Below are 24395 nucleotides of genomic sequence, written 5' to 3'. Positions count from 1 at the left end.
TAATTGTCAGAATTTACTCCCATTTATCTTTGTTAATTCAAGGAAAATAAACCATCCAAGGTAAACATTTTCTGGGAAATGAAGTAGGATTGTTTTGGGATAACACAGTCAATGCAGCATCAGGGAAATTTGCACATCTAGAGCCAAGGACAGGCTATAGGGCTGATAATTGATTGTGATCTAATGATTTTCTGTTATCACAACACTATTATGAGAACTTGCAAAGCTAGGCATATAGCCATTAATGTGGCAGGTGCGGAGTTTGACTGGGGAAGTACACCTATCAAACCGTATCGCAGATGTCCAAAGGCAAGCTCAGGCAGGACAGAGACCTTCTATGGAGCAGAATGGCTAAATGGTGGCATATATTTTAATAAACATATAAGGAGTAAAAAGAATGTTAAAGGCCCAAAAATTGCACTGATCCTAGGGCTCCATATTATTTGATCATGGCGCTAAAATACTATAAGCTATTAATATATGTTTCTAGGGGGAAAAAATATGTCCTCACGAAGACACATGCGGCTAAAGTACAGAGTGCATCCACTATGTTAAACACGGGCAGGATATGAGACGTTGTGATGGAAGCTGGCAGGGGACAATCTTATACAGATTTAGGAAGGCAATGAGAGAGAGCCAGCAGAGGAGAATACAAGGAGAGGGAGAAGGAATATAAGGAGGGGGAGAGAGAATACAGCAAGAGGCAGAGGGAGTACAGGGAAAGAGAGATAAAGAAAATACAGAAAGAGAGAATATAAAGATAGGAAATACAGGGAGAGGGATAAGATAAGAAAACCACTCTGGCAATGCCGATTGTAACAGCTCATGATCAATAAACTCAAATAATTTGAGGAAAGCAACAGTAGAGGTTGTGGAGATTTTAACTTCTTACTAATATGGCAGGAGCAGTTTGTTAGAAAGTAACCAGGACTATTGATGTCCTAATGCCACAATGTATCACATACCATAAGTACAGTGATTTTAAAAACTTTATACTTGAGTCCTTTTTTTAAAACAAATATATTATTAGCATTAGAAATGCAATTCAACACCACACACATCCTATTAATAGACAGTAGACATACCTTTGGCTCTTTCAAATAGCAGTGCATAGCTTGTGTGACGTCTGCAGCATGGACAGCATTGTGATATGGATTTTGGCTGTGATAATCTTCTTGAACCATAACTGCAATTAGTAACCAGATCTCGGTGAATCATTGAATTTATGATGCATATTACTTTTTATCACAAAATGAAAATAACTTCCCAGAAGGCTAGCTATACACTTTTTTAGGTTTTATTTTACATTGGGAATAGTGCACCTGGAAATGTCACAAAATTTGTCCTTTTAAGAATTTTGGATAACGCCCGAGTGGGTGCAAAAATCTAGGCCATTTAGAGAAGTGAAAATGGCTGTGCAGTCATCTGCACAGGACGAAAGACTAAAAATGTCCCCTTTCCATCCCTTTATTTTTATAAATCCCACTACAAAATAAAAATGAATCTCCTTACTCTGTACTTGGCAGGGAATGGCCCCACTCCGCTGATCTCCAGAACAACTTAATAAACATCAGAATATTGGAGATCAAGGACTTTAAAACAATAAAAAAAAAAAAATCACAATAAAAAAAAATAATTCATTTAATAGTTGGTAGTACACAACTGGTGTAGCATAACGACAAGGCAGAATAGAGCAAGATCCAAAGAAACGCTGTACATATTTTGGTTTATTAAATCCATGAGATTGCAGGATTGCTACCCTTATTCAATTTGCTCAATTACAAGATTGCACATTATTTCCTGAGGATTGAAGTTGCCAAATGAATTACAAGTACATTAGATTATTCATTACACAATATTTAACACTAATATATACAGTACAATAATGTACTATACACAAATATATAAATATTGCCCTCCTCACATCTCTCCCATTGATTACTCCTATCGCTATAATATCCCACTTATCTTTCTCATTCTCCCTTCATGATTTCCATTATCACCCTTATACATCTCCCATTGCCCCCTAATATCTTTCTCATTGCCTCCTCTTATCTCCCACATTGACCATTCACATCTCTCATTGCTTCCTCCATATATCTCATAGACCATGCCATATCTCTCTCAAACTCCTCCATATCTCATTTCTCCCTCATCCTGCATAACTCTTTCATTGTCCTCACAAACATTAACCTTTAGGGCCATATTCAATTAGAGGCAAAAAGCCTTTTTTGCCTGTTTTTTGGCGAAAATTTCACCTAAAAACTGTTCGCTTAATTCAATTTCAGGACTATTTCGTCTAAGCGGAAACTCGATGCATTGAATTCTCCAAAAAAGATTCTCCAATCAATAGCAGGTGAAAAGAAGTGCAAAATCTTTATTTTGGGGTGCAAAAGTGGGGAAATGACTCAGAACCCTTGGGACAGCCCCCCAAAAGACAAATCTGCAAAAAAAGCAAAAACAAAAACCTAAAAACACCCCAAAAGAGACATGTAATATTTGGGGTCAAAATGTAAAAAGTGGGGGGTCAAGCATAAAAACTAGCGATATAGGCTTCTTGGGGGGCTGCAAGGATGGGTCAGGTGTTTTTGGGATTGCAGGTGCATGCGCAGGTGGATTTTTCACGTGTTTTTAAAAGTTCACTTTAGAAACATAAAAATATGCTAGCACCCATTTGCAAGTACCCCAAATTTACTGGACTACTTATTTTCATCAAAAAATACTGCTTAATGACCACCTTTACAAAGACGCCAATAGCAAGCAATTTATACAACTTAAGTAGGCAAAATAGTTTTATTAGGGCTATTAGTACACATCTATATCGATTCCCTATGTTAATGTAGCTTTTTCTGGGGTACAGACTGATTTCCCCAATTGTTTCAGTACTTTTTGCCTGTTCTGCATTCGCCTAATTCCGTTTTGCAATTGAATTAGGTGAATAGCGGGGATGCGCATGGAATGATTTCGCCTCTGAAACAGGTGAATTAGGCGAAAAGTTGGACAAGTGAAAATTTTCTTACTTTTCGGATCTAATTGAATACCCTTCTTAGTTGTGACAAGCTCCAATAGCGGCTCCTCTGCGCACTTATACAATATTCGGCTCAGACTTTATCTCTGAGCATGGGATTGTGGGCTGCCTGACATCGCCTTGGAGTGCCCAATGTAACAGCAATCCAAGGAGACAGTGCAGTCAGATTAGACTCATGCATTTAAAAATACATTAGACTAGTAACTTTCTCAGGTACGACAATAAAAGACGTGGGCCACATAGTGAGGACCATTGCTACAGTGACATCATCTTTCATTTTCTTTACCCATAGGGGTGCACTGTGTATGCCACAGTAGTCCAGATGGATCCCAGTAAATTTTCACCTACCTAAAAATCTGTGCAACTTCACCATGTCAAGCTGGAAGTGATGGATAAGCCCGTGCACGTTGAACAGATGACACAGCAATGTTACTAGGCTGTTACCTGAAACAGAAGAAATATGCTGTTTGTATAAACATTATTCACAAAGTCATTATTCAAGAATACACATATAAGGTCAATCAAGTGTTTCAAGAGTTCTTCTTTCACTTTTTTTCCCAGAGTAAGGATAATGGGGGAGGGGAAAGCCATTATTTGTAACTGCAATACATTTCCCTTCTGGTACCCCGAGGGGCAGAATTGTTTACCTTGTTTATTTTTGACATTTTCACTATAATACATGACTGCTATCTCTCCACCACTGACTGTGAGCCAATGAATAAGGGTAATATTGTGTATCACAATAGCTGGCTGCGAAGTAATAAGGGTAACGGCAGTCCTTTATATTCCTTGTAGAGACAGATGAGCAAAGATCAATACTTCTCAAACTGGAGTTCTATGTTTTTGATGATAGAACTTAGAAACGTCTGATGTGTACACACATATTTCCTCTGGCTTATGTACACTTTAGTTGTATTTATTTTAACAATTCCATACCTGTAATATTATTTTTAAGATTACTGCAGCATTGTAGACATTTCTGCACTAAGAATGTAGTTTCATATGAGGTCTCATTTACTACATTGACAGAAATTGGTATGAAATACCGCTGGAGCCCTGGCCGGCGGTTCAAATCCCGACAGCGGCTGGCCGACAGAGGAGGAAATCCCGATCGTACCTAGGTAAGTATAAACTAACCTATTTTTCCCCCTAACCTTAACCCTCCTTTAGGGTGCCTAACCCTAACCTCCTCCCAAGTGCCTAACCCTAATCCCCACTCTAAGTTCTCTGGGGGGGGGGTGCCTAACCCTAACCTCCCCCCGAGGGTGCCTAACCCTAACCCTCCCTCCTCCTAGCCTAATCCTAACATCCTGGGGGGGGTGCCTAACTCTAAGTCCCCCCGGGAACCCTAAACCTAACTCCCCCCCGCGGCTGTCCGCAGCGGCACCCGCTCGATCGGGATGCCGGGCACCGGTCTCCCAGCATCGGTAAAATGACAGGCGTCTAGATTAAATTGTCTGGAAGCCGGCGGAAGGCATTGCGTCCGCCGGCTTCCTAAACGTATACCCATTGACACATGTTGATCTGTTTTGTATTTTGAGATTTCCCATACCACTATTGATACAGCTATGCTTGAGGTGATTACATTTATTAGATACATGCCTGCAGGTTTGGCGTAGCCATTGCCAGCCTGGAAATAAGAGAGCACGTCAGGAAATTACATTTTGTACTATAAATACAATAACATACAATATATTGATTTTGGAACTTTGAGATAAAAATAAAATAGTAAAGTTCCCTTGAGTCAGATATGACAAAGGGTCCACTTAGGATTGGACACCAGTTTCAAACCTGGTGGTACCTAATATATATTATAGTCATGCTGCCAACTCAGACATCAGTATAACTGCTACTAACTTCAACAGAAACACAGAAAACAATGACATTGTAATAACCAGCTCTAACTCTAGGCCCTTAAGATGGATGTAAATGGAGTACGGTATTTTCTTTTGTAGAAATTGTCCAAATAACTTTGTGCATCTTGATATATACATTATCTTCTTTAAATTACTTGAAGCTGGTGCTCCTTCATGACAACCATATGTGGACAATGCAATTTTAATAATTAAGTAAATAAATTATCTTTAAATTACGCGGGTTCAAGAGGAGAACACGGTAGATAATTCAGCTTGAGTGCATAGAAGTGTCTGTTTTAAACTATGACCATCTGTTGACAGATTCAAGCTGATTAGATTTTTGTTATGTAATGCACTTTACTACTAAGCCTGGATTGAAAGCATCACTGTTGATTCTGTGTGCTCTGTTAATCTCTTTATGACCACTTTGTTAGACTAGATACATGTCTCTAGGCAGCCTATATATTCACAGATATCTGACATCAAAACAGTGGAATCTTACAATTCAGTAAAAAAGGCACCAACAACTCCTCATGTCATTTTATTATTATTATCGTTTATTTATACAAATGTTCCGCAGCGCCTTACAAAGTACATAGATAAGTGAACAAGAAACCAGTGACTTACAGTACAATACAATGCAGGACAAGGTTTATATGCATTGCTGCATTAGCGATCATAACACTTAAATAAGCAACAGGACGTAAGCAACCAAGTGATAGGTGCCCAAGTGCGGAGTGAGGAGTAGATGAAAGTATAAGTAAGCACAAGAGGGTAGAGGGCCCTGCTTGTGAGAGCTTACATTCTACACAACATGTTTGGCATGTGCTATTTAACAAGTACCTGTATTAGTGCTATGTAACCTGTATTTGAGGGGGTAAACAAGAGAGTATAGAACAGGTATAATCCAAGAGACACTGCTTTGTTACTACAGCCTCCAGACACAGAGGAAAGCTTGTATGAAGTCATGCAAACAACAGGCTTCATCCCAATACTCGTCTACATTCTTTTACTGGCATTAAAATAATGGTCTAGATTGTTAGCAAATAAGTAACCAGCTGGGTTTCTGATGGAGAAATTAATTAATGAAGCAGTGTATATGAACAAGACTAGATAATACAGAGGTGTCCTCATGCACTGTGGCTTCAGTCGTCCCAAGCAGCTCCCCTCGCTGAAAATGTGCGTCTTATTCACACAATTAAAAAAAGTGGAAGCAACAAAACAACTTAGCTATACTGCACTGATCAATTTCATGTGCGACATTTGTACATCTGTGTGAATGAGTCTGAAACTGTATACAAAGTGCTATGATGCAGCTGCCGTAGATATTTCTTGTGCCAATTTCCGTTGTGCTTCATCTGTGACTTTATATGCGTTTAAAACTATTTTTCTGAAGGAAAAAGATGCCTCCTGCAGGCATCTCAGATCCAATGCCTGCGTCCAAAGACTTACTCAGAGTGGCCATCTCCTGCCTGCTTGCAAGGCCAGGAAATCTGTGTCGCCCCATCCCCACCCCCAAACACTTTGTGGGATCTAATAGACCTCGTTCTGAACAAGCGCAGTCCACCCACCAACAGAGTTGTAAACCATCGGGTTTGCGTACAACTGTGAATCAGGCCCAATATCAAGTATATTTGAGGTAATAAGATATACAATTGAAGCATGAATCAAATTGTCTTTTAATGCTGGGCAATACACAGCCACACATAGTTTATGAGATACAATAATGTCATTCAAATGTTAAGCACCATGCCATTGATTACTTTTACTATGGGTAATCACATACTTTGATATTGAATTGTAAATACAGGAGGTCACAAGGATAATGAATGCTAGTTGCTGCGGAGGATAAATAAATAAGTCAGATATAGGTTTGGTCTGAATGGAGGTTACTGTCAATCACTTGCACAAATCCTGGACTGTGTAATATACAATAATTTTAAAATGGGCAGCACTACCAAATCCTCCAACTACCAAAGCACTTGGCAGCATGGGCTGGTTTCCACTGCAACCAAGCGTGAGGTCTGTGCATTAGTGAAAATAAGTCCCAGTCTAGTCAGCACAAGACTGATGTTTCTAGACTCCACCAACCTTGCACCAGGACTCTTTCCAACTGTCCGGACTGTGGGCCTTATTCAGAGATGTACGTTAATCTGATGGTTAGCGTACATCTCCGATGGTTTAAGATCTTCGTATGCGCTGGATCAGTTCTGCGCTCATTTTCCGGGATGGATGGGACCATAGTCTGCGTCAGTGGATGCAGATTTCCTGGCATCGCAGGTGCCAGGATCTGGCTAGTTTGTGGTAAGCTTCAGCTACTTCAACTTGGCCAAAGGGGCAACCATCGTGACGATCGCTTGAGATGGTGATCCCAGGCTGCGACCTCGGATGCAGATTGAATCACCATACGGATGCAGTCTGGATCACCATATAGTTTCCTACAGACACCTCCTGCTGCCAAAATCTTCAGTCACTACTTCACTAAGTTAGCAATAAAATAAAAAAAATGTTGTTTAATCTTCCCAGGTCTGTTGTATTTCAAACTGGGAATAGTAATAAATAAAAACCCTGATATCCCCATATAAGTGACCCATTCACTCACTATTAATGACTGCCTCAAAATAATCAAAGCAGGGATTAATCTGGACTCCCTTTTTTGCAGGGAAGTCCTGGGGAATCTTGGTTATGATTATTTACTGTGCAGTTGGGTTGTTTTGTTAACTATATATATTTTTCTGTTGTTTTCTTTCCCATTAGGGCTATGGGCCAGATTCGGAGATGTACACATATCTAGATAGTTTGTGTACATCTCTGATACTGGCGGATCTGCACATGTGCAGGATTTGTACTGCGCATCTGCACATCTCCTTCTGCGAGCTTCGTTTGGGGGCGGCATCAAGCAGCGTCCCAGAAAATGGTGGAGTGTCATCCCCGTTTTCTTGGCGTACTGAAGCCAGTGAAGGTTACGCAGATGATCGATGTTCACATAGATGCTGCGTTCTCAGATGCAGCAGCGGATCACAGAAGCCGGCAGAAGGCGTCAATTTACGCAAGACACCTCCTGTGGCAGCTGCTGTTCTAATAGCGTACAACTCTAAATCAGGCCCTGTGGTGAGTTACACACCAAGAAAAAAATGTGTTTTTAATTTAATAAAGTGATGAACAAGGTTGTCACCCACAGAGACACCAGCTCTATGCTTACTTGTTTTACTATAGCAGATGTCTATGTTCTTATTGTGGTTTTCAACCTCTGCCCAGATCACAGATACAGTAAATATATTAAATAGAACAAGGACATAGTGATTTGATTCATAAAGAACAATACACTGTGCTAAGTACTTTTCATTCATCACAGAAGTGTAGTATGATTCTCTCAAAGGGGACGACAAATGTATTGCAGAGAATTTCAATATTGGAGTTTTGGAAACACAGATCATATGATGTAATGTTTTCCATAAAGCGGCAGCACGCAAATGAAAAGTGAAATCACCTGGCAGTAGAAGACAATTTGATGTGTGCTACATCTGTATGTAATATATCTAACTTACCATTTGTCAGGCGATCAAACAGGAAAATGTCAAAATTCCACATTCCCACTTTAGATAGCATATGCTGTTAATAAAACAAAAAACGGATTATATTACAATACAGCTTTCTTCTTAACTATATTTTTAATTGTGTAATTAGCGGAATATACAGTATTTACTTATTATATACACTATATGTCTGAAAGAGAATATGGCACGTATAACTGTATATATGCCAAAAATCACATTATAAAAAAATTATTTATACAAATGTGCATTAAAAAATATACTCACGAATGGCTAGAATTTGAAGAGATAAATCACCCCCCCCAATTATGTGGCATATACATAGCTTCAACCAAATTTTCACATTTTGATAAAGTAGTTGATTAAATAATCTATTATCCTTCTAATTAACATCATTCATTAAGTAGCTCATTAATGCTAATCAGTGAGCCATAATGTTGTAATAATAAAAACAGTAAGTAACAGACATGGCAGGGAGTTCAGCATAACAGTGTATACTAGGGGGAGGGCATCTATGGCACTCCATCTGCTGTGGAAATACACATCCTAGCATGCCCTGCCACAGTTTTGCAGTTAATAAATGCTAAAGTTGTGGCTGGTCATGCTGAGATGTGTAGTTCCACAGCAGTTGAAGTGCCACAGGTTGCCTACCCCCGGTCTAATCCATGTGCTTATGGCTATAACTATAGTGGGTGCAGGGGCTACCATTACTATGGGGCCCAGAGGCTTATGGACCCCCAAACCCTAGTCATATAGTTGTCACCAGGAATTGCCTGCTAAGCAATTGAGTCCGGACTGTTGCCCATCCTGAAAAGGGGAACCCTTTTAGTGCTCATATAGGTGGAAATATTTGTCTATCCCTCTCAAAAAATCTCCACACTGATATCATCCATCCCCCACACTCCCGCTTTACCCTCACAGGCACAGGTGATCTAATCAGAGAGCCTGACACGGTCAGAGTATACTTCTCCTTAATTACAGCCCCTGCTAAGTGAGCTGGGTGATGGGGATTGAGCTCCATAATTAGGACGGTTCCAGAAAGGGACAGTGTGTCAAAATTAGGAAGATCTCTACCTAAAAGCATTGGGACAGAGAATCTTTCAAAATGTTCCTGAAGTGCCCATAAAGGTCTGGCTACACCCCTGTTTAAACTACTTGTTTACTGGTAACTAATGAAGAATAACAACTTCCAGCATGCAGCCACAGGTTGCCTTCCTCGCAACTTCACACAGACTCTCTTTTTCCTTATGGGATGTGTATTATATAGTTTTGTAACTGCTGGGTATGTTGTTGCCATACGTTTGTACTGTATAACAGTCACTAAGATGCATGTATTATATAGCGGTCACGGGGTGCTCAATGTACTGTATGGTGGTCACATTAATGTTTAATGTACTCTATGTATGTCATTGAGATGCTCAATATACTGTATGGCGTTCCCTGGGATGTTCAATGTACTGTATGGCAGTAAAGGAGATACACAATGTAGTGTATGATAGTAATAAGGATGCTCAATGTACTGTATGGCATTCATGAATATGGGTAATGTCTGTCACATTTATTCTAAATATACTGTATGTCTGGCACTGGGATTCTCAATATCCTGTGTAGCGGTCACTGGTATGCTGAATGCACTGAATAATGGACACTGGTATGGTCATTGTACTGTATGGTGGTCACAGTGATGTTGGGTCTGCACTAAATGGTGGGATCTGAGATGCCATCTATACTGTATGGCGGTCACTGGGATGCTGCCTTGTGGATGCTATTTGTACTGTATGACTGTCACACGAATGCTCTCATGATTTGAATGGTGGTCACCAGGATGCTTCCTTGTATTGAATTGTGGCTATTGCTAACAGATTGCTTACAGTTTGCTAAACTAGTCTACATTTTTGTTGGGACCGCCTATATGAGCCCACTTTCAGTTCCCAATTAACATTACGTCTTTCTTTTGTCTAGCTATACTCATTGCACTTACTATTTCTCCCTAAGCATTGTGTATAGTATACCATGTTATTGATGTGTACAGAATGTACTTGTATAGAATTGGTTTGTTTCTACACATTAAGCACAGTTTTTAAAAATATATAAACTATATTGCTGAAAGTCAAAAATTAATAAAAATCCAATATATTCTGCAGAGATGAAACAGCAAGCATTTAGCTTACACCCTGTGTGCTAATTTGCACCTGAAACTACTTTAAATTCAAGATATTTTTTTGTTTGTGCTTTATTCAAAATGTACCATATGCTGTGAGCAGATAAGTGATAAATACAGCATCTGCCTTTTGGGAGACACCATTGTAAGCATTGTGAGTATACAGGGCTGTCTTTTTATACTTACCCGTGCTTGGCCAAGATAGTCTTCATCCAATAAGTGCAGTGAGGCTTGTGGTACAATTCCACGTAGAAGCCTTGAAGCATGAAAATATCTCTGAAAGCTCAAGAGTCTTTTTACTTTTTTCTTAGTACCAATTTCTCCTGAGTGCGCTGTATCTGCAGCAACAAACACCAAATACAAACAAAATTATATGAATAGTATTCATTTTAGATCCAATGTTCTTGGTTGTTAAACAAATATTCCTGCTTATAGGAACCACTATCCACTGTAGTGGTTAAATATACTAAACAATACGTGTTGAACATATGCATGTTGGCTAAAGTCTGTATTGTGCGTACTTGGTTGGCCACTACTGGTCCAGTTTATAACCAATGGTTAACGCCACAGTGGCACAAGTAAAATACACCTACATAGCTAGAAATGCGGAATCGAAGTTTAATAATATTTGGGTTAAATAGCTTGATTCTGAATTCTCCAAGCTTCCTGTGGAGGCAGATCTTGCCTCAATCCCTTTGTCGCAAGATGCTCTCTAGTGGTCCCTGGGGTAGTGAAATATTATTGCTCATTGTGTTCACTACTGCTAAGTTCTATTATGGTGTTGTATACTTTATTTTAAAATGACAACTGGTATAAACAGTATAAATTAGTTATACAAATGCTCAATAATAATAATAAAAACAGAAATATAACAATTATATAACAATGAAATAGAAAAACACAAAATACACTAGAAAAACACTACAAAATAAGAGTTATGGTAGACTTACCTTTGTTTTTTTCTTCGAGGTCTATAGGGTCCACAGGCATACCACGGGGAATGTGATTGGAGTGATCCAGGCACCAAACAGTTAAGTTTTCAGCTCCCAGGATGCCTCTGGTCCTTCTCCACATATACCCCCTGGCCACAGGCATTCAGTTTTGTAAACAAGCCCAAGGCAGGAGAAGGAAAGAGGAGAAGGAAGGACAATGTACACCAGAAACACTCTCACAGCCGATGAGGGAATCCGTGACTGAGAGAAAAATTACCCAATGAAGCCAGATGCATTGTGGACCCTATAGACCTTGATGAAAAAGAGTTAACAAAAAGGTAAGTCTACCATAACTATTATTTTCTTCTTCAGGGTCCATAGGGATACCATGGGGATGTCCTAAAGCAGTTCCCTTAAGGGTGGGGATGCTCCTGAGCAGAAAAGAGAATCCACCGCTCAAAGGAAGCATCCTGAGAGGCAAAGGTGTCAAAGGCGTAGAACCTAAGAAAGGTGCTGACAGAAGACTATGAGACCAAGTAAAGTGTCTTCGCTGTCAACCACTTAAAATCTACTGAGTCCAGAGGTTCAAATGGGGGAGCCTGTAGCCCCTTGAGAACCAAAGACAAAAAGTTCTAAAATCCGGCAGAGAAGCGATCCTTCCCTGGAACCAAACTGACAGAACAGAAACCTGTACCCTCAGGGTGGCCAGGCGGAGACCGAGGTCTAGCAAAGCTTGGAGAAAAGCAAGTACCCGGGAAACCCTAAAATTCTTAGGGTCATACTTTCTGTGGGAACACCACTGGCCAAAGGAATGCCAAACTCTGTAATAGATGTGGGCAGAGGAAGGCTTTCATGCCCTAAGCATCGTCTGAATCACAGAGCTGGAGAAACTTTTGGCTCTTAAGTTGGAAGACTCATGAGGAAAAGCCGTCAAAGACAGACTAGGTAGGTCCAGATGAAAGCAGCCAACAGATCCGGCCATAGAGGAAAAGGAGTGTCTATGGATAGATTCTGTATGTCTGTGAACCAATAGCGCCAGGGCCAAGCAGGAGCTACCAATATTACTGTGCCGCCTTCCTGCTTGAATTTCCTGAGGACTCTTGGGAGGAAGGAAATTGGAGGAAAGAGGTACACCAGCTTGAAATCCCATCTCACTGCCAGCGCGTCCACGAAGGCGGCTGAGCGATCTCTGGTCCTGGACCCGTAGCTGGGGACCTTGTGGTTGTGATATGAGGCCATGAGGTCTCTGGGCCTGATTCAGAGCTGGACGCTATTTGCGCTTGCTCGTTCAGAAAAAGGGGCCGGCTATTTAAATTGAGCGCTCGCTCTTTGCGGTCTGTTGACGCCTCTATGTCTGAGTGAGCGAACGAAACATGCGCTCGCCCCCTGGCCGCTCGCATCCTACGTCATCTCCGCTATTTATTAGATTAATCGAGTACATCGAAAGGCGTCTGAACTGCTCGCAGTGCTTGTAGTTGGATTTTCCTACCGCAATCATGCGAACAGTTCAGGCTAAGAAACAACCAAGTGACGTGGTCGATGACGCTGCTTTGTTAATTATGCACTCCCTTAAAACGCCCGTTTTGACTGTTTGGCACGCCTGCGTTCGGATCACCACTCCCCGTTTTCAAGCACCTTCCCCTGTTACCACCCACAAACTCCTCATCCTGTGACTCAAATTAGCAGGCACTCGCTATTTTGCGAGCGCTCGATTTCAGACCGCAATGACTGGTTGGCGCATGCGCATTACGACCCATATGCATGCGCAGTTGTGCGAACATCGCTCGGTCCGAACGAGCGGCCGCTTACGAGCGGCTCTGAATCAGGCCCTCGGTCTGTAGGCGCCATTTGCTCACCAGGAGTTGAAAGACTCCCGGGTGGAGAGCCCACTTTCTGGCATGTATGTCCTGACGACATAGGAAGTCCGCTTCCCAGTTGAGGACTCTCAGGATGAATATTGCCGAGATAGCCAGAAGATGATGTTCTGCCCAGATCAAAATGTTTGCCACTTCCCTCATGGCTGCCTGACTTCACGTGCCTCCCTGATGCTTGAGATAGGCTACTGTGGTCTCGTTGTCGGACTGGATCTGGACCGGCCTGCCTTGGAAGAGGTCCTGTGCCAGGATGAGAGCTTTGTATACTGCACAAAGCTACAGGATGTTTATGGGCAGGTGACTTTCCTGATTTGTCCATCTTCCCTGAAAGGTATGCTGACCTGTCACCGCCCCCCATCCACGAAGACTGGCGTTTGTGGTGAGGAGCACCTAATTTTGAAACCAGAATGGGCGACACTTGTCCAGATTAGACTTTTGTAGCCACCACGAGAGAGAGAGAGACTAACTTCCAGAGTGAGAAGGATCCTCTGGGACTGTATTAAATGTTGCAGAGGCCTGGAGTGGAACTGGGCATATTCCACCATGTCAAAGGTGGATACCATTGACTCCAGGACCTGCATCGCAGAATGGATACCCTTCGCTTGCAGAGCAATTTCCACACTCACAATAATAGGGATGAAATCTTGTCCCCTGGCAGAAACACTCTCTGTGCATGAGAATCCAGAAGTGACCCCAGATGTACCATCCACTGTACTGGAGAATGGGAGGACTTCCTCCAATTGATGATCCAGCCGTGCGTCTGTAGGCAGGCAATGATCAGTTGGAGATGGTGGCGTAAAACAGCTGGAGACTGTGCCAATATGAGGAGGTCGTCCAAGTATGGCAGTATTCTGACTCCCTGATGCCTGAGTTGGGCCGACATTACTGCCATTATTTTGGTGAAGACCCGAGGGACCGTTGACAGACCAAAGGGCAGTGCCTGAAATTGGTAATGTTGTTGCAGTACAGCAAACTGTAGAAATTGTTGGTGAGATGGCGTAATAGGTACATGCAGACACGCATCCTGAATGTCCAGGGAAGCCATAAAATCCCCAGGTTCCATTGCCAGAACAACTAACCGAAGAGTCTTCATACGGAACTTGGGTACATGGATAAACCTGTTGAGGGTCTTCAGATTTAGAATAGGGCGATGAGACTCATTTGGTTTCTGAATCAAAAACAGATTGGAATAATAACCCCTTCCTTGTTGAACCACAGGAACCGGGATTATCACCCCTGCCTTCAACAGGGAGTAAATGGCCTCCGGGAGGGCCAAGGCCTTGATAGAGTCAGATCGGGGAGTTGTACAAAAAACTTCTGGGACGCCTCCGGAAGGTGAGACCACCCAGGCATCTATTGTTGTTTGATGCCAGGATTCTGTAAAATGAAGAAGTTGGCCTCCCACACTGGGATCCCCCAGGAGGAGGCCCGCCCCATCAGGTGGAGGGTTTGTCGTCAGGCTTGGATGCTGGACGTCTGACCGCCCAAGACCTTTTAGTTTGCGGCTTGGTGGTCCTGCGAAAACTAGACTGTCTGGAGAAAGTCGTTCCTTTTGTTCCTCCCTGAGGACAAAATAATCGAAATGAGGACTGCCTAAGCTTTGATGTAGCGGTTGATGGCAGGCCTGTAGATTTTGAGGCTGCCAGAGTAGTCACTTTCTTATCCAATTCTGCTCCAAATAGTATGTTTCCATAAAAAGGAAAGGATTCCAGAGCCTTTTTGGATCCCGTATCTGCTTTCCAGGACCTTAATCAAAAGGGCTCTAAGAGCAACAACCGAAGCTGCAGATGCCTTAGAAGCCAGGAGTCCAGTATCTATTGCAGCTTCTCCCACATAAGAGGCCGCTTCCCGTATGTGGGAGATATAGGTCAGCTGTTCTTTGGTAGCATCTAGTAGCGTGTCTTCCAATGCCCCCATTCATTCTTCAACATCCTTGGATACCCAGGCTGCAGCTATAACCGGCCGGGTAACAGCTCCAGACAATGAAAACACTGATTTAAGACAGGTTTCAAGTCTTCTATCTGTGGGATCCTTAAGATGCAGACAGTATAGGCAATGTAGCGCTCCTGACTAAATGCGTCACATGAGCATCCACAGTAGGAGGGACTTCCCACTTAGTACATTCTGTAGGTGGAAGAGGATACAAATATGCTAATCTTTTTGTAACATGGGACCATTAATCAGGAGTACTCCATGCTTCTCCCATGAGTTCAGTGAGCTGCTCAGACTTAGGAAACTCAGCTTTTACCACCTTTTGGTCTTTAAACACTGGATCCTTAGGTCTAGGAGCTGGCTCGTCATCCTCTATATTTAGGATTAATTTGACCGCCCTCACCAAAGAAGGGACATCTACTGTAGAATGATGGTCTTCCTCTCCCAAGATAGATCCTGGAGAAAAACCCAGTGCATCATCTGACTCCTTCAATGATGCGTCAGAATCTACAAGCTGGGCGGACTGACAAGATGATACCGTCCGCCTGGGCGCTTTAATGGCTACCGGTCTGTTTGCCTGCAAAATTTGCTGAAACGCAGCAGCTGACTGAGCCGTACTCTGACTTGAGTGGGCATAAACAACCATCCAGGAAGGAGGTATTGGGGGGGCAAACATAGCAGTCTGGAACTGCTGTGGGTATCCTATTATGGGAGGCAGCGTGGGAGCAGCCAAACAGTCCACTAGCTGTGTCATATCCTGAAACAAGGAGGACACCCAAAATGGCTCTTGTACAGGGGATGGTAGACTAGACTGGTGAGGTAGTTATTTATAACAAATAGCACACAAACCATCCTGTATAAAATCCTGAGGGGACAAGTCTGCCAAACAGCTTTTACATGAAACCTGTACCGAGGCCTCAGCCTCCTTTTTACCCTTACTTTTAATGAATAAGTGTAAAAAGTGTAAATGTGACTGCCTTCACAAGTATCAATAAATGAAGTACAATAGAGAGACAACAACAACAAAAAATTCCCCACACACCTGTAGCAAAGGGTTGAGGAGAAATAGCAGTGATAGTTATAACTGACAGTACAGAAAATAAAGGCAGTAACAACACAGCAGAGCTAGCATAAGTCACATACAATGCATACAATATACTAGCAATTAACTACTGAAAACACAAGGTTTGGTAGGATTTGAGCACTGTATAACCTGGCCTCTGTTGAGAGGAATAAAGGGAGACTAAACCCAAAACCTTCAGAGATCAACAGCTTCAGCAAAACACTGACAAGTGGTCGCTGGGCATCTCATATACAGAGGAGGGTAGGAGGAAAAACCCAGATGAGGGAAAACCTTGGATGGATTGCCGTCTGAGCTGGGGGAGGGGCTGCCGGGGAGAGCCTACCTCCCCTATGCTGTATTAACCCCCATGTGCGCTAGTATCCCGTAGCACCACTACTACCGTCCCTGGCACCAGACAATTATGCCGCCGTTGGTCTTAGTGGGGGAGCGGAAACACTGGTCGCCCCACTACAGCAACCTCTGGCGGGTCTCCACCGCCGGAGGTACGGACTGCCACGCGCGGGTTCTAGCGAGTGCCTTACCTGCATCTCATTGTACCCGGCCGCAGTCCTGGGTCCCAGCATCGCCGCTAGCCAAGCTCTGCTGGTGCCCACCGAAACCACCAGTCCAGTTACTGGTGTTGTGGTGTCGGCGGAGGTAGATGGAGCAGCAGCATTGGCGTCCATCAGGACGCCTACTGCTGCTTGCTCTTAAGAAAAAATAATAAAAAGCTTGGAACTGCTAAGCAGTCCCCCTGTTAGGAGGTGCAACTGATCCTGCCGCACCAAACTAAAAACTGAATGCCTGTGGCCATGGGCGGGGTATATGTGGAGGAGGACCCGAGGCATCCTGGGAGCTGAAAGCTTAACTGTTTGGTGCCAGGATCACTCCAACCACATTCCCCATGGTATCCCTGTGGACCCCTTATGGACCCTGAAGAAGAAACACTATTTCTATACATTTAAACTTAGATTAATGGGAAGTGGCGAAAGAAAAGCAATGCCTTCCTCAAATATCACCAAAACTAAAATTACACACATTGTGCCTACTAAGTTTTTAGAACAAATTAACATTTTAATTTATCTACAAAAAGTCGACATGGCACAACATTTAGACAAGTACAATAGGGACAAAATAGTACGCATCCTCGATTTGCTCAGACCTGTCCTGAACCACCCCAGAACAGCCACATGTAGAGATGCCCCACCCCAGGAATTGTGCCCCTTTGAAGGTTGCAATCAGATAAGGGGTAGGGTAATATAAGTACCCAAATATTTTTGTCATTGCACTGTTATGAGCACAATAATTTATTATTAAACCCTAGGGAATGTAGAAGGTCCAAACTAAGGGCCTGATTCTGTAAGGATTTTATTTGCAAAGCTGCACGCAGGCAGACTTTATACAAATTTAGAAGGGAGGTGTGGGTTAAATAAAGTAAGTAGAGTATCATCAATAAAGATTGACTATTTGTAGGCCTTACCACTCACATTTTTCACCCCCGATATTTGGGTTATGCCTAATAGCACCTCAAAGGACAGCCTTATCTAGTATCACTTCTTACCTGAAGTACAGGACATTTCGTACTCAATTGTAATTGAGCAGATTCCCAGTAAAAAATGTTCCCTAGTCTAATTAATTCAAATAAAATGTCCTTTATGTCCAAAGATGAATAAAAATACAGTGCTTTGTTCTGGAGTAAAAACTGATAGTAACAGGCAGTGCAAATATTACGGGGTCAATTCAAATAGGAGCGAGCAGGGTGCAGTGCCGTTGCAATAGCGTGGAAATGCAGGTAATAACTCATCTCTCCACCATTTCACCCATTTATAAAGCAATTTTGATAATAATTTAGCTTATTTGTGTTCACATTCCAATTGCACATTATTCCTTTAAACAATTGATGCCCAGAACTGTGCTCTCTATCCTGCATGGGGTCTGACTAATGCTTATACAATGGGAACATGATACAGCTTTATTTTGCTTAAATACTCATTTTGTATGGTATTTTATGCATAAAAACAGATTATAAAACCATGAGTTTAATTTATGAAGGGACTAAAACATATAATGATTGCATGACGCCAGATTATTTTGCCATTGAAATGCTGAAGACCATGCTCAGATTCAATTAAGCTTTTAGACATAGATTTAGCGACTGGCATAACATAAAAGCAGCTCCACTAAAAGTTTTTCCAGTAGATGAGGCTGGATAAGAGTACAAAAGATGGATAAGGGGCAGCCCAGCGCTTAATGTGCTGTAATATGCATAACAGAGGACAATTTTTGTAGTACAGTATAACAGTTTGAAAGAATTTGATGTTGAGTGTGATCATTTGTGATTATGTTGTTATATAGTCTATATTAGTGGTTCTCAAACATTTCTGCCGTGACACACTGAAGAGTGGCATCCAAATATGTGACACAAAATGTTAAATATATAAAAATAAATTTAAATGAACCTTATCGTATTATTAAAATCTGCTAGACATATTTGAGTAAATATATTTTGAGCTAATGGGAGATGTGCGACTGGTGTAATTTGCATAGTTTTTCAGTACGAGGCTGGATCATGGAAAGCCTTCACTTCATTCCCTGCCACCATACCTGACCCACTCTCATTCCCTGATACTATATCTTAACCACTGAAAAATCCCTCACTCAGCACCACTCATTCACACTATACTCAATCACTGAAATACCCCTTTCACCACTACTCCATCACCATGCCTCACCAACCACTACTCCCTGCCACCATGCCTCACCCACTGAAATAGCCCTCAACCACTACTCCCTGACACCATGCCTCACCCACTGAAATAGCCCTCAACCACCACTCCGACACCATGCCTCACCCACTGAAATAGCCCTCAACCACTACTCCCTGACACTATGCCTCACCCACTGAAATAGCCCTCCCCCACCACTACTCCCTGACACCATGCCTCACCCACTACTCCAATACCATGCCTCAGCCACTGAAATAGCCCTCAACCACCACTCCCTGACACCATGCCTCACTCACTGAAATAGCCCTCCCCCACCACTACTCCCTGACACCATGCCTCTCACCCACTACTCCAATACCATGCCTCAGCCACTGAAATAGCCCTCTCCCACCACTACTCCCTGACACCATGCCTCACCCACTGAAATAGCCCTCACCCACCACTCCCTGACACCATGCCTCACTCACTGAAATAGCCCTCTCCCACCACTACTCCCTGACACCATGCCTCACCCACTGAAATAGCCCTCACCCACCACTACTCCCTGACACCATGCCTCACCCACTGAAAGTGAAAATTCCTTCACTCACTACCAATAGACGATACCATATCTAACCCATCAATACCAACTTTAAAAAAACACCAACATTAAACTATAACATTCTTAAATTATATTGTCGTACTTCTCAATTCCATCCTCTGAGTCTGTAAGCTGCCGACTCCTCTCCAAAAGAGACAACATGATATTGAGATGCCTAAACAACTGCTGTCTGCCTGCTGCAGGCTCCTCTCTGATGCTGCAGGAAACCATGTGGCGGATGGGACTTTGAAAGCCGCGAGTCTGAATACCGCACCACCCTTAGTCACGTACCTGCTGTGGGGTCTGACCCCACCTGAAATTTCTAGTGCCAATGCTCGGCTCCTTGTACCTAATCACTGCAGGAGCTTGCACAGTATCAAGTGGAGTAGGGGGAGAGCAGTAAAGCACAGTCTTCTCCCCTTGTTTTGCTGATTAGCCAGAGAATGTCTTGTGGGACCCGCCCTTTTTTTTTACCCTGTTGTCATTGTGTGTGACACACCAGGGACAAACTCACATTACACAGGTTGGGAAGTGCTAATCTATATGGATACGCGATGTGGTATTGAATAATTTAGATGTTCTTGTAGGGTAATAAAGATGAATATAGTTGTATTTGTGGAGTAATATTAGGTACTTTAATTAATGAACTGAGTATTTGGTTTGGAGCATGAGTTTATGCATATAAACTCACACAAACTTTTGCTCACACGTGATAAAATGTAAACACATAAACAGGTAAACAATTCCAAATTAAGGAAAATTCATAATGTATTTAACCTGTCAAGGGGTGGAATATATTAGGTAGCAAGTGAACAGTCAGTTCTTAAAGTTGATGTGTTGAAAGCAAAAAAAATGGGCAAGTATAAGGATCTGAGCGACTTTGACAAGGGCGAAATTGTGATGGCTCGACGATTGGGTCAGAGCATATCCAAAACGACAGGTCTTGTGGGATGTTCCCAGTATTCAGTGGTAAAAGTGGTCCGAGAAAGGACAATTGGTGAACCGTTGACAGGGTCATGGGCGCCCAAGGGTCACTGATATGAAGGCTAGCCCATCTGGTGCAATCTCACAGCTACTATAGCACAAATTGCCAAAAAAATTCATGCTGGCTATAATAGAAAGGTGTCAGAACACACAATGCTGCAGACAGGTCAGAGTGCCCAAGCTGACCCCTGCTGTGCTGTTACCTTTGGTGAAACCCCTGGGAGAAGACATCTGATTTTGGCTAAAGTTTGGTGGTTTGAAGAATACCAGCCCAATCCACCAGGACTACCACAATCGGGTTCTCACACCACCCACCCCAAATGGTAGTAAGAGTTTGTTCCTGCGACTTGTCGATCGTCATAGCGAAGCAGACGCTTACAGGAAACTGCAGGCACTTGAATTGGAAAGAAAATTTGTTGGGGATAAGGGGTATATGTGGTATAAACACAATCTCACCTGCACCACATCCCGTTAGAATCGGTGCCTCAATTAGGTTCCTCTGTAGAGCAGTGACTAAGGCCCTGATTCAGAGGCGCTCACTATTTGCGAGCGCTCGCTCTAAATCAGGGCGGGACTTTTTTTCTACCCCGTCCTCTAGGCCGCTTGCTAAGCTGTGGGTGACCACCCACAGCTTTAGCGGGCGGCCTGGCGATGGTCGTGATTATTGCGACCATCGGGCTTGCGACGAGAACCTTGTGATAGGGTCTCGTCCACCGCAAGCCCCAGTGAACTTCCTGCTCTAATAGAGCATAAAGTTCACTACTGACATCACCACTGTGTCAGTAGGGCCGCCCACAAACGGCAGGTGTTCCTTCGGGAACGCCTCCATTTGTACAGCCACCCCCCCCCATCCCGCCTACAAAACGGGGCGAGCTGTCGATCAACATCGACAGCCGCCCCGCCTTTTAGCGAGCCCCGGAGCGAGTGACTACGTCGGGTTACGTTACATAACTTGGGCAGAGTCAAATTCCGCAGAAGCATGATCGGAACACCAACTTTCAGTGCAATGCTGTGCGATGAAAGTCCAATTGCACTATCTTGTAGATCCCAAATCCGTTGCTACTTAACCTACAGTAACACAATGTAACATGAGCAGCGATTATTTGACTTTGTGCGCCATCTACTGGATTGACATGTATACTGCAACTTCATGAGTCAAGATAAGCTGCCTGATTAGTGCTTACTATATAGTTGGATTTTTCTGTGAAATAGATCAAGATATATATATATATATATATATATATATATACACACATATATACATACATACATACACACAGACATATATATGTATTTTTAGGGATGTAATTACTTTACCTACGATCGAGATGCCAGCGGGTGAAATGCCGGTGCTGGAATCCCGACATGCGGCCACAACACAGGCACTGGAATTCCAACATCAGGTGAGATTCCGATGCTGGAATCCCGACAGCCGGCATACCGATCATATGTATAGTGGCTCAAGTTAGCTGTTAGCCTTGGTTAGGTTTAGGCACTATGGGGGGTGGGGGGGGTAGGCTGCGGGGGTGGGAGGTTAGGGTTAGGCACAACCAGGGGTTAGGGTTAGACATGAAGAGGGGAGGGATAGGTTTAGGTACTAACCGGGATAGGTTTAGGTACTAACCGGGAGCATTCGGGTTAGGGTGCGGGAGGAGGGTTAGAGTTAGGAGGCAGGGAGGGTTAGAGGGTGAAGGAAGAAGGGTTAGTATACTTATCTACCTCATGTCTGAATTGTGAGCATCGGGATGCCGCTGTCGGTCTTTTCAGTTGCCATCCCGACTGCCGGTCTCCCATACCCAACACATACATACATATAGTAATTTTGGACTTGAGGAGCCTGTGCAAATTCCGAAAATTTTTGTCTCCATATTTCATAAACAGTCACCAAAAATATATTTCTTCCAAAAAAATTATATTTATATACATCTAGTAAATTTTGGCTTGAGTGTCAAGCGTCTGGCTTTTCCTTTATTCCTCCTCTCCCTGATGGCACATTGAGATAATACACACCTCAGTTTCACAAAATGTCTGAATTTTTTTTTTTGTCTCCATAGTTCATACACAGTCCTAAGGAGTACATTTCTCCAAAAATGTTTTAAAATAATTTATGTATAGCCACAACCTTATTATATATATATATAGATATATATATGTCAATAAAAGCCGGCACTCCACATGAAAAATGGATACTCGCCCTGCTGCCATCTCAGGTGTGTGTGACCTTGCGTGCAGAAAGAACAACAGCGGCACTTACAGGACTTCCAAATAAGACTCGGAACACAGTAGTGTGGTGGATTCAACGTTTCAGTAGGTGAAGACTTTTATCAAGAACGTGTTTTATAAAAGTCTTCACCGACTGAAACGTTGAATGCACCACACTACTGCGTTCCGAGTCTTATTTGGAAGTCCCTTATTTCTATATATATATATAGATAGGCATATTTTCCTTGCTATTAGCACCTTAGTGCCCTGCTGCAGCTGGTTGGTAATGTAGAATTATTGCTGGTGACGTAATAAAAGCGCGACCAACATTTAAGAGAGCCGATTTCTGCTATTGATGTAATTAATTAGTAGGATTTACTCCATTTATACGGACATCTGAGAAAGCTAAGCAAGCCCTCTGACGAAGTCTTGATGACGAAACCACGTAGGGACGTGGCTTGGCATGGAGACGACCTCATGTGGAAGTAGCCACTTGCCTTTGGTAATCAACCCCATGTTCTACATACTTCGGGTGGTCTGACCGCTTACATTGGTACTCGCTGTGTGTTTACTTGCAGTGTGATTGCTTTTAATAAAAAATGTTTTGATGCACGATTGTGAGCCCCCTTTATTTGGTTTTAGAATTGATCAGCTGGAGCAGTGGATTCGAGTTTTAAAGGGGAGGATGCCGATGAGTTTTGTGCATGGCTGTTCTGATGCACAAATCCTGATGCAGCTTCACCAGCACTCTCCTACATCTAGCGCTGGTGAGTTATTATACAGCATAATTATTGTGTATCATCACTGCAGCCATTGGATTCACACTGTAATTGGCAGTGACGACTGGATAACAGTTGCTTTGGCAGTTTGTACAAAGGGACTGTCACCCCTTCATCATTGTACAGGACAAATCAAATTTGTCACGCCACTTCCCCCTTGAGGCCACGTCTCTTCGGCGCATGACTAATGTCCATATTTAAAAAATGTGTGTGTGTGTGTGGGGGGTGGGGTGGCACCAATGCTCCCTCTGGCACAGGGCAAAAACAAATGTCTTGTTATGGCTCTGCCATACATAAAGTGCTAATTTGCTAAATGTATCATTCACACTGCATTGGGCCTATTAATTTAAATAAATGCTCCAGTTAATACTGTCATTGACAGAAATAAAACCATGCAACATATGCTTATGCACGTTATCCATCCCTTAATCATTACCTAAGTATGCATTTAAGTGGACAGCATTAAGTTGTGCATACATAAATAATCTAGAATCAAAGCATTTAATACTTTCCTTAGTTTTTGTTTTTTTTAACTGGCCACACACATTAAAATCACACAAAAACAACTTTAACTGTGATAAGTTTTCCTACACATGTGGGTAGCCAAACTGGATGGCTGTTTGTGCCAAATGACCAGATCCCATGGGGTAGCATTAATGTTATAGTGACCGCACACAAATAGAGATCTGATTTTAATCATTTATCCCATACTGGTGGCATTGGA

At 42.7% G+C, this 24395-nt stretch overlaps 1 protein-coding gene across 3 annotated transcripts in view; it reads right to left on the bottom strand.

The window, feature by feature from the left end:
• The window catches only part of PDE7B (phosphodiesterase 7B), a 540312-nt gene that overhangs the window by 22853 nt on the left and 493064 nt on the right, over positions 1-24395 (bottom strand). For all 3 annotated transcript variants that reach the window (XM_088452442.1, XM_088452449.1, XM_088452433.1), the window contains 4 exons: positions 10786-10937; positions 8433-8496; positions 3377-3472; positions 1086-1186 (listed from right to left, as the gene is read on the bottom strand). In XM_088452442.1, coding sequence (XP_088308568.1) covers positions 1086-1186; positions 3377-3472; positions 8433-8496; positions 10786-10937 — 413 coding nt within the window. The remainder of the gene's footprint in view (positions 1-1085; positions 1187-3376; positions 3473-8432; positions 8497-10785; positions 10938-24395) is intronic.

Source organism: Taudactylus pleione, unplaced genomic scaffold, assembly GCF_031769625.1.
Source record: "Taudactylus pleione unplaced genomic scaffold, aTauple2 ptg000006l, whole genome shotgun sequence".
Classification (NCBI taxonomy): Eukaryota; Metazoa; Chordata; class Amphibia; order Anura; family Myobatrachidae; genus Taudactylus; species Taudactylus pleione.
This window is presented reverse-complemented; position numbering and strand designations above follow the sequence as displayed.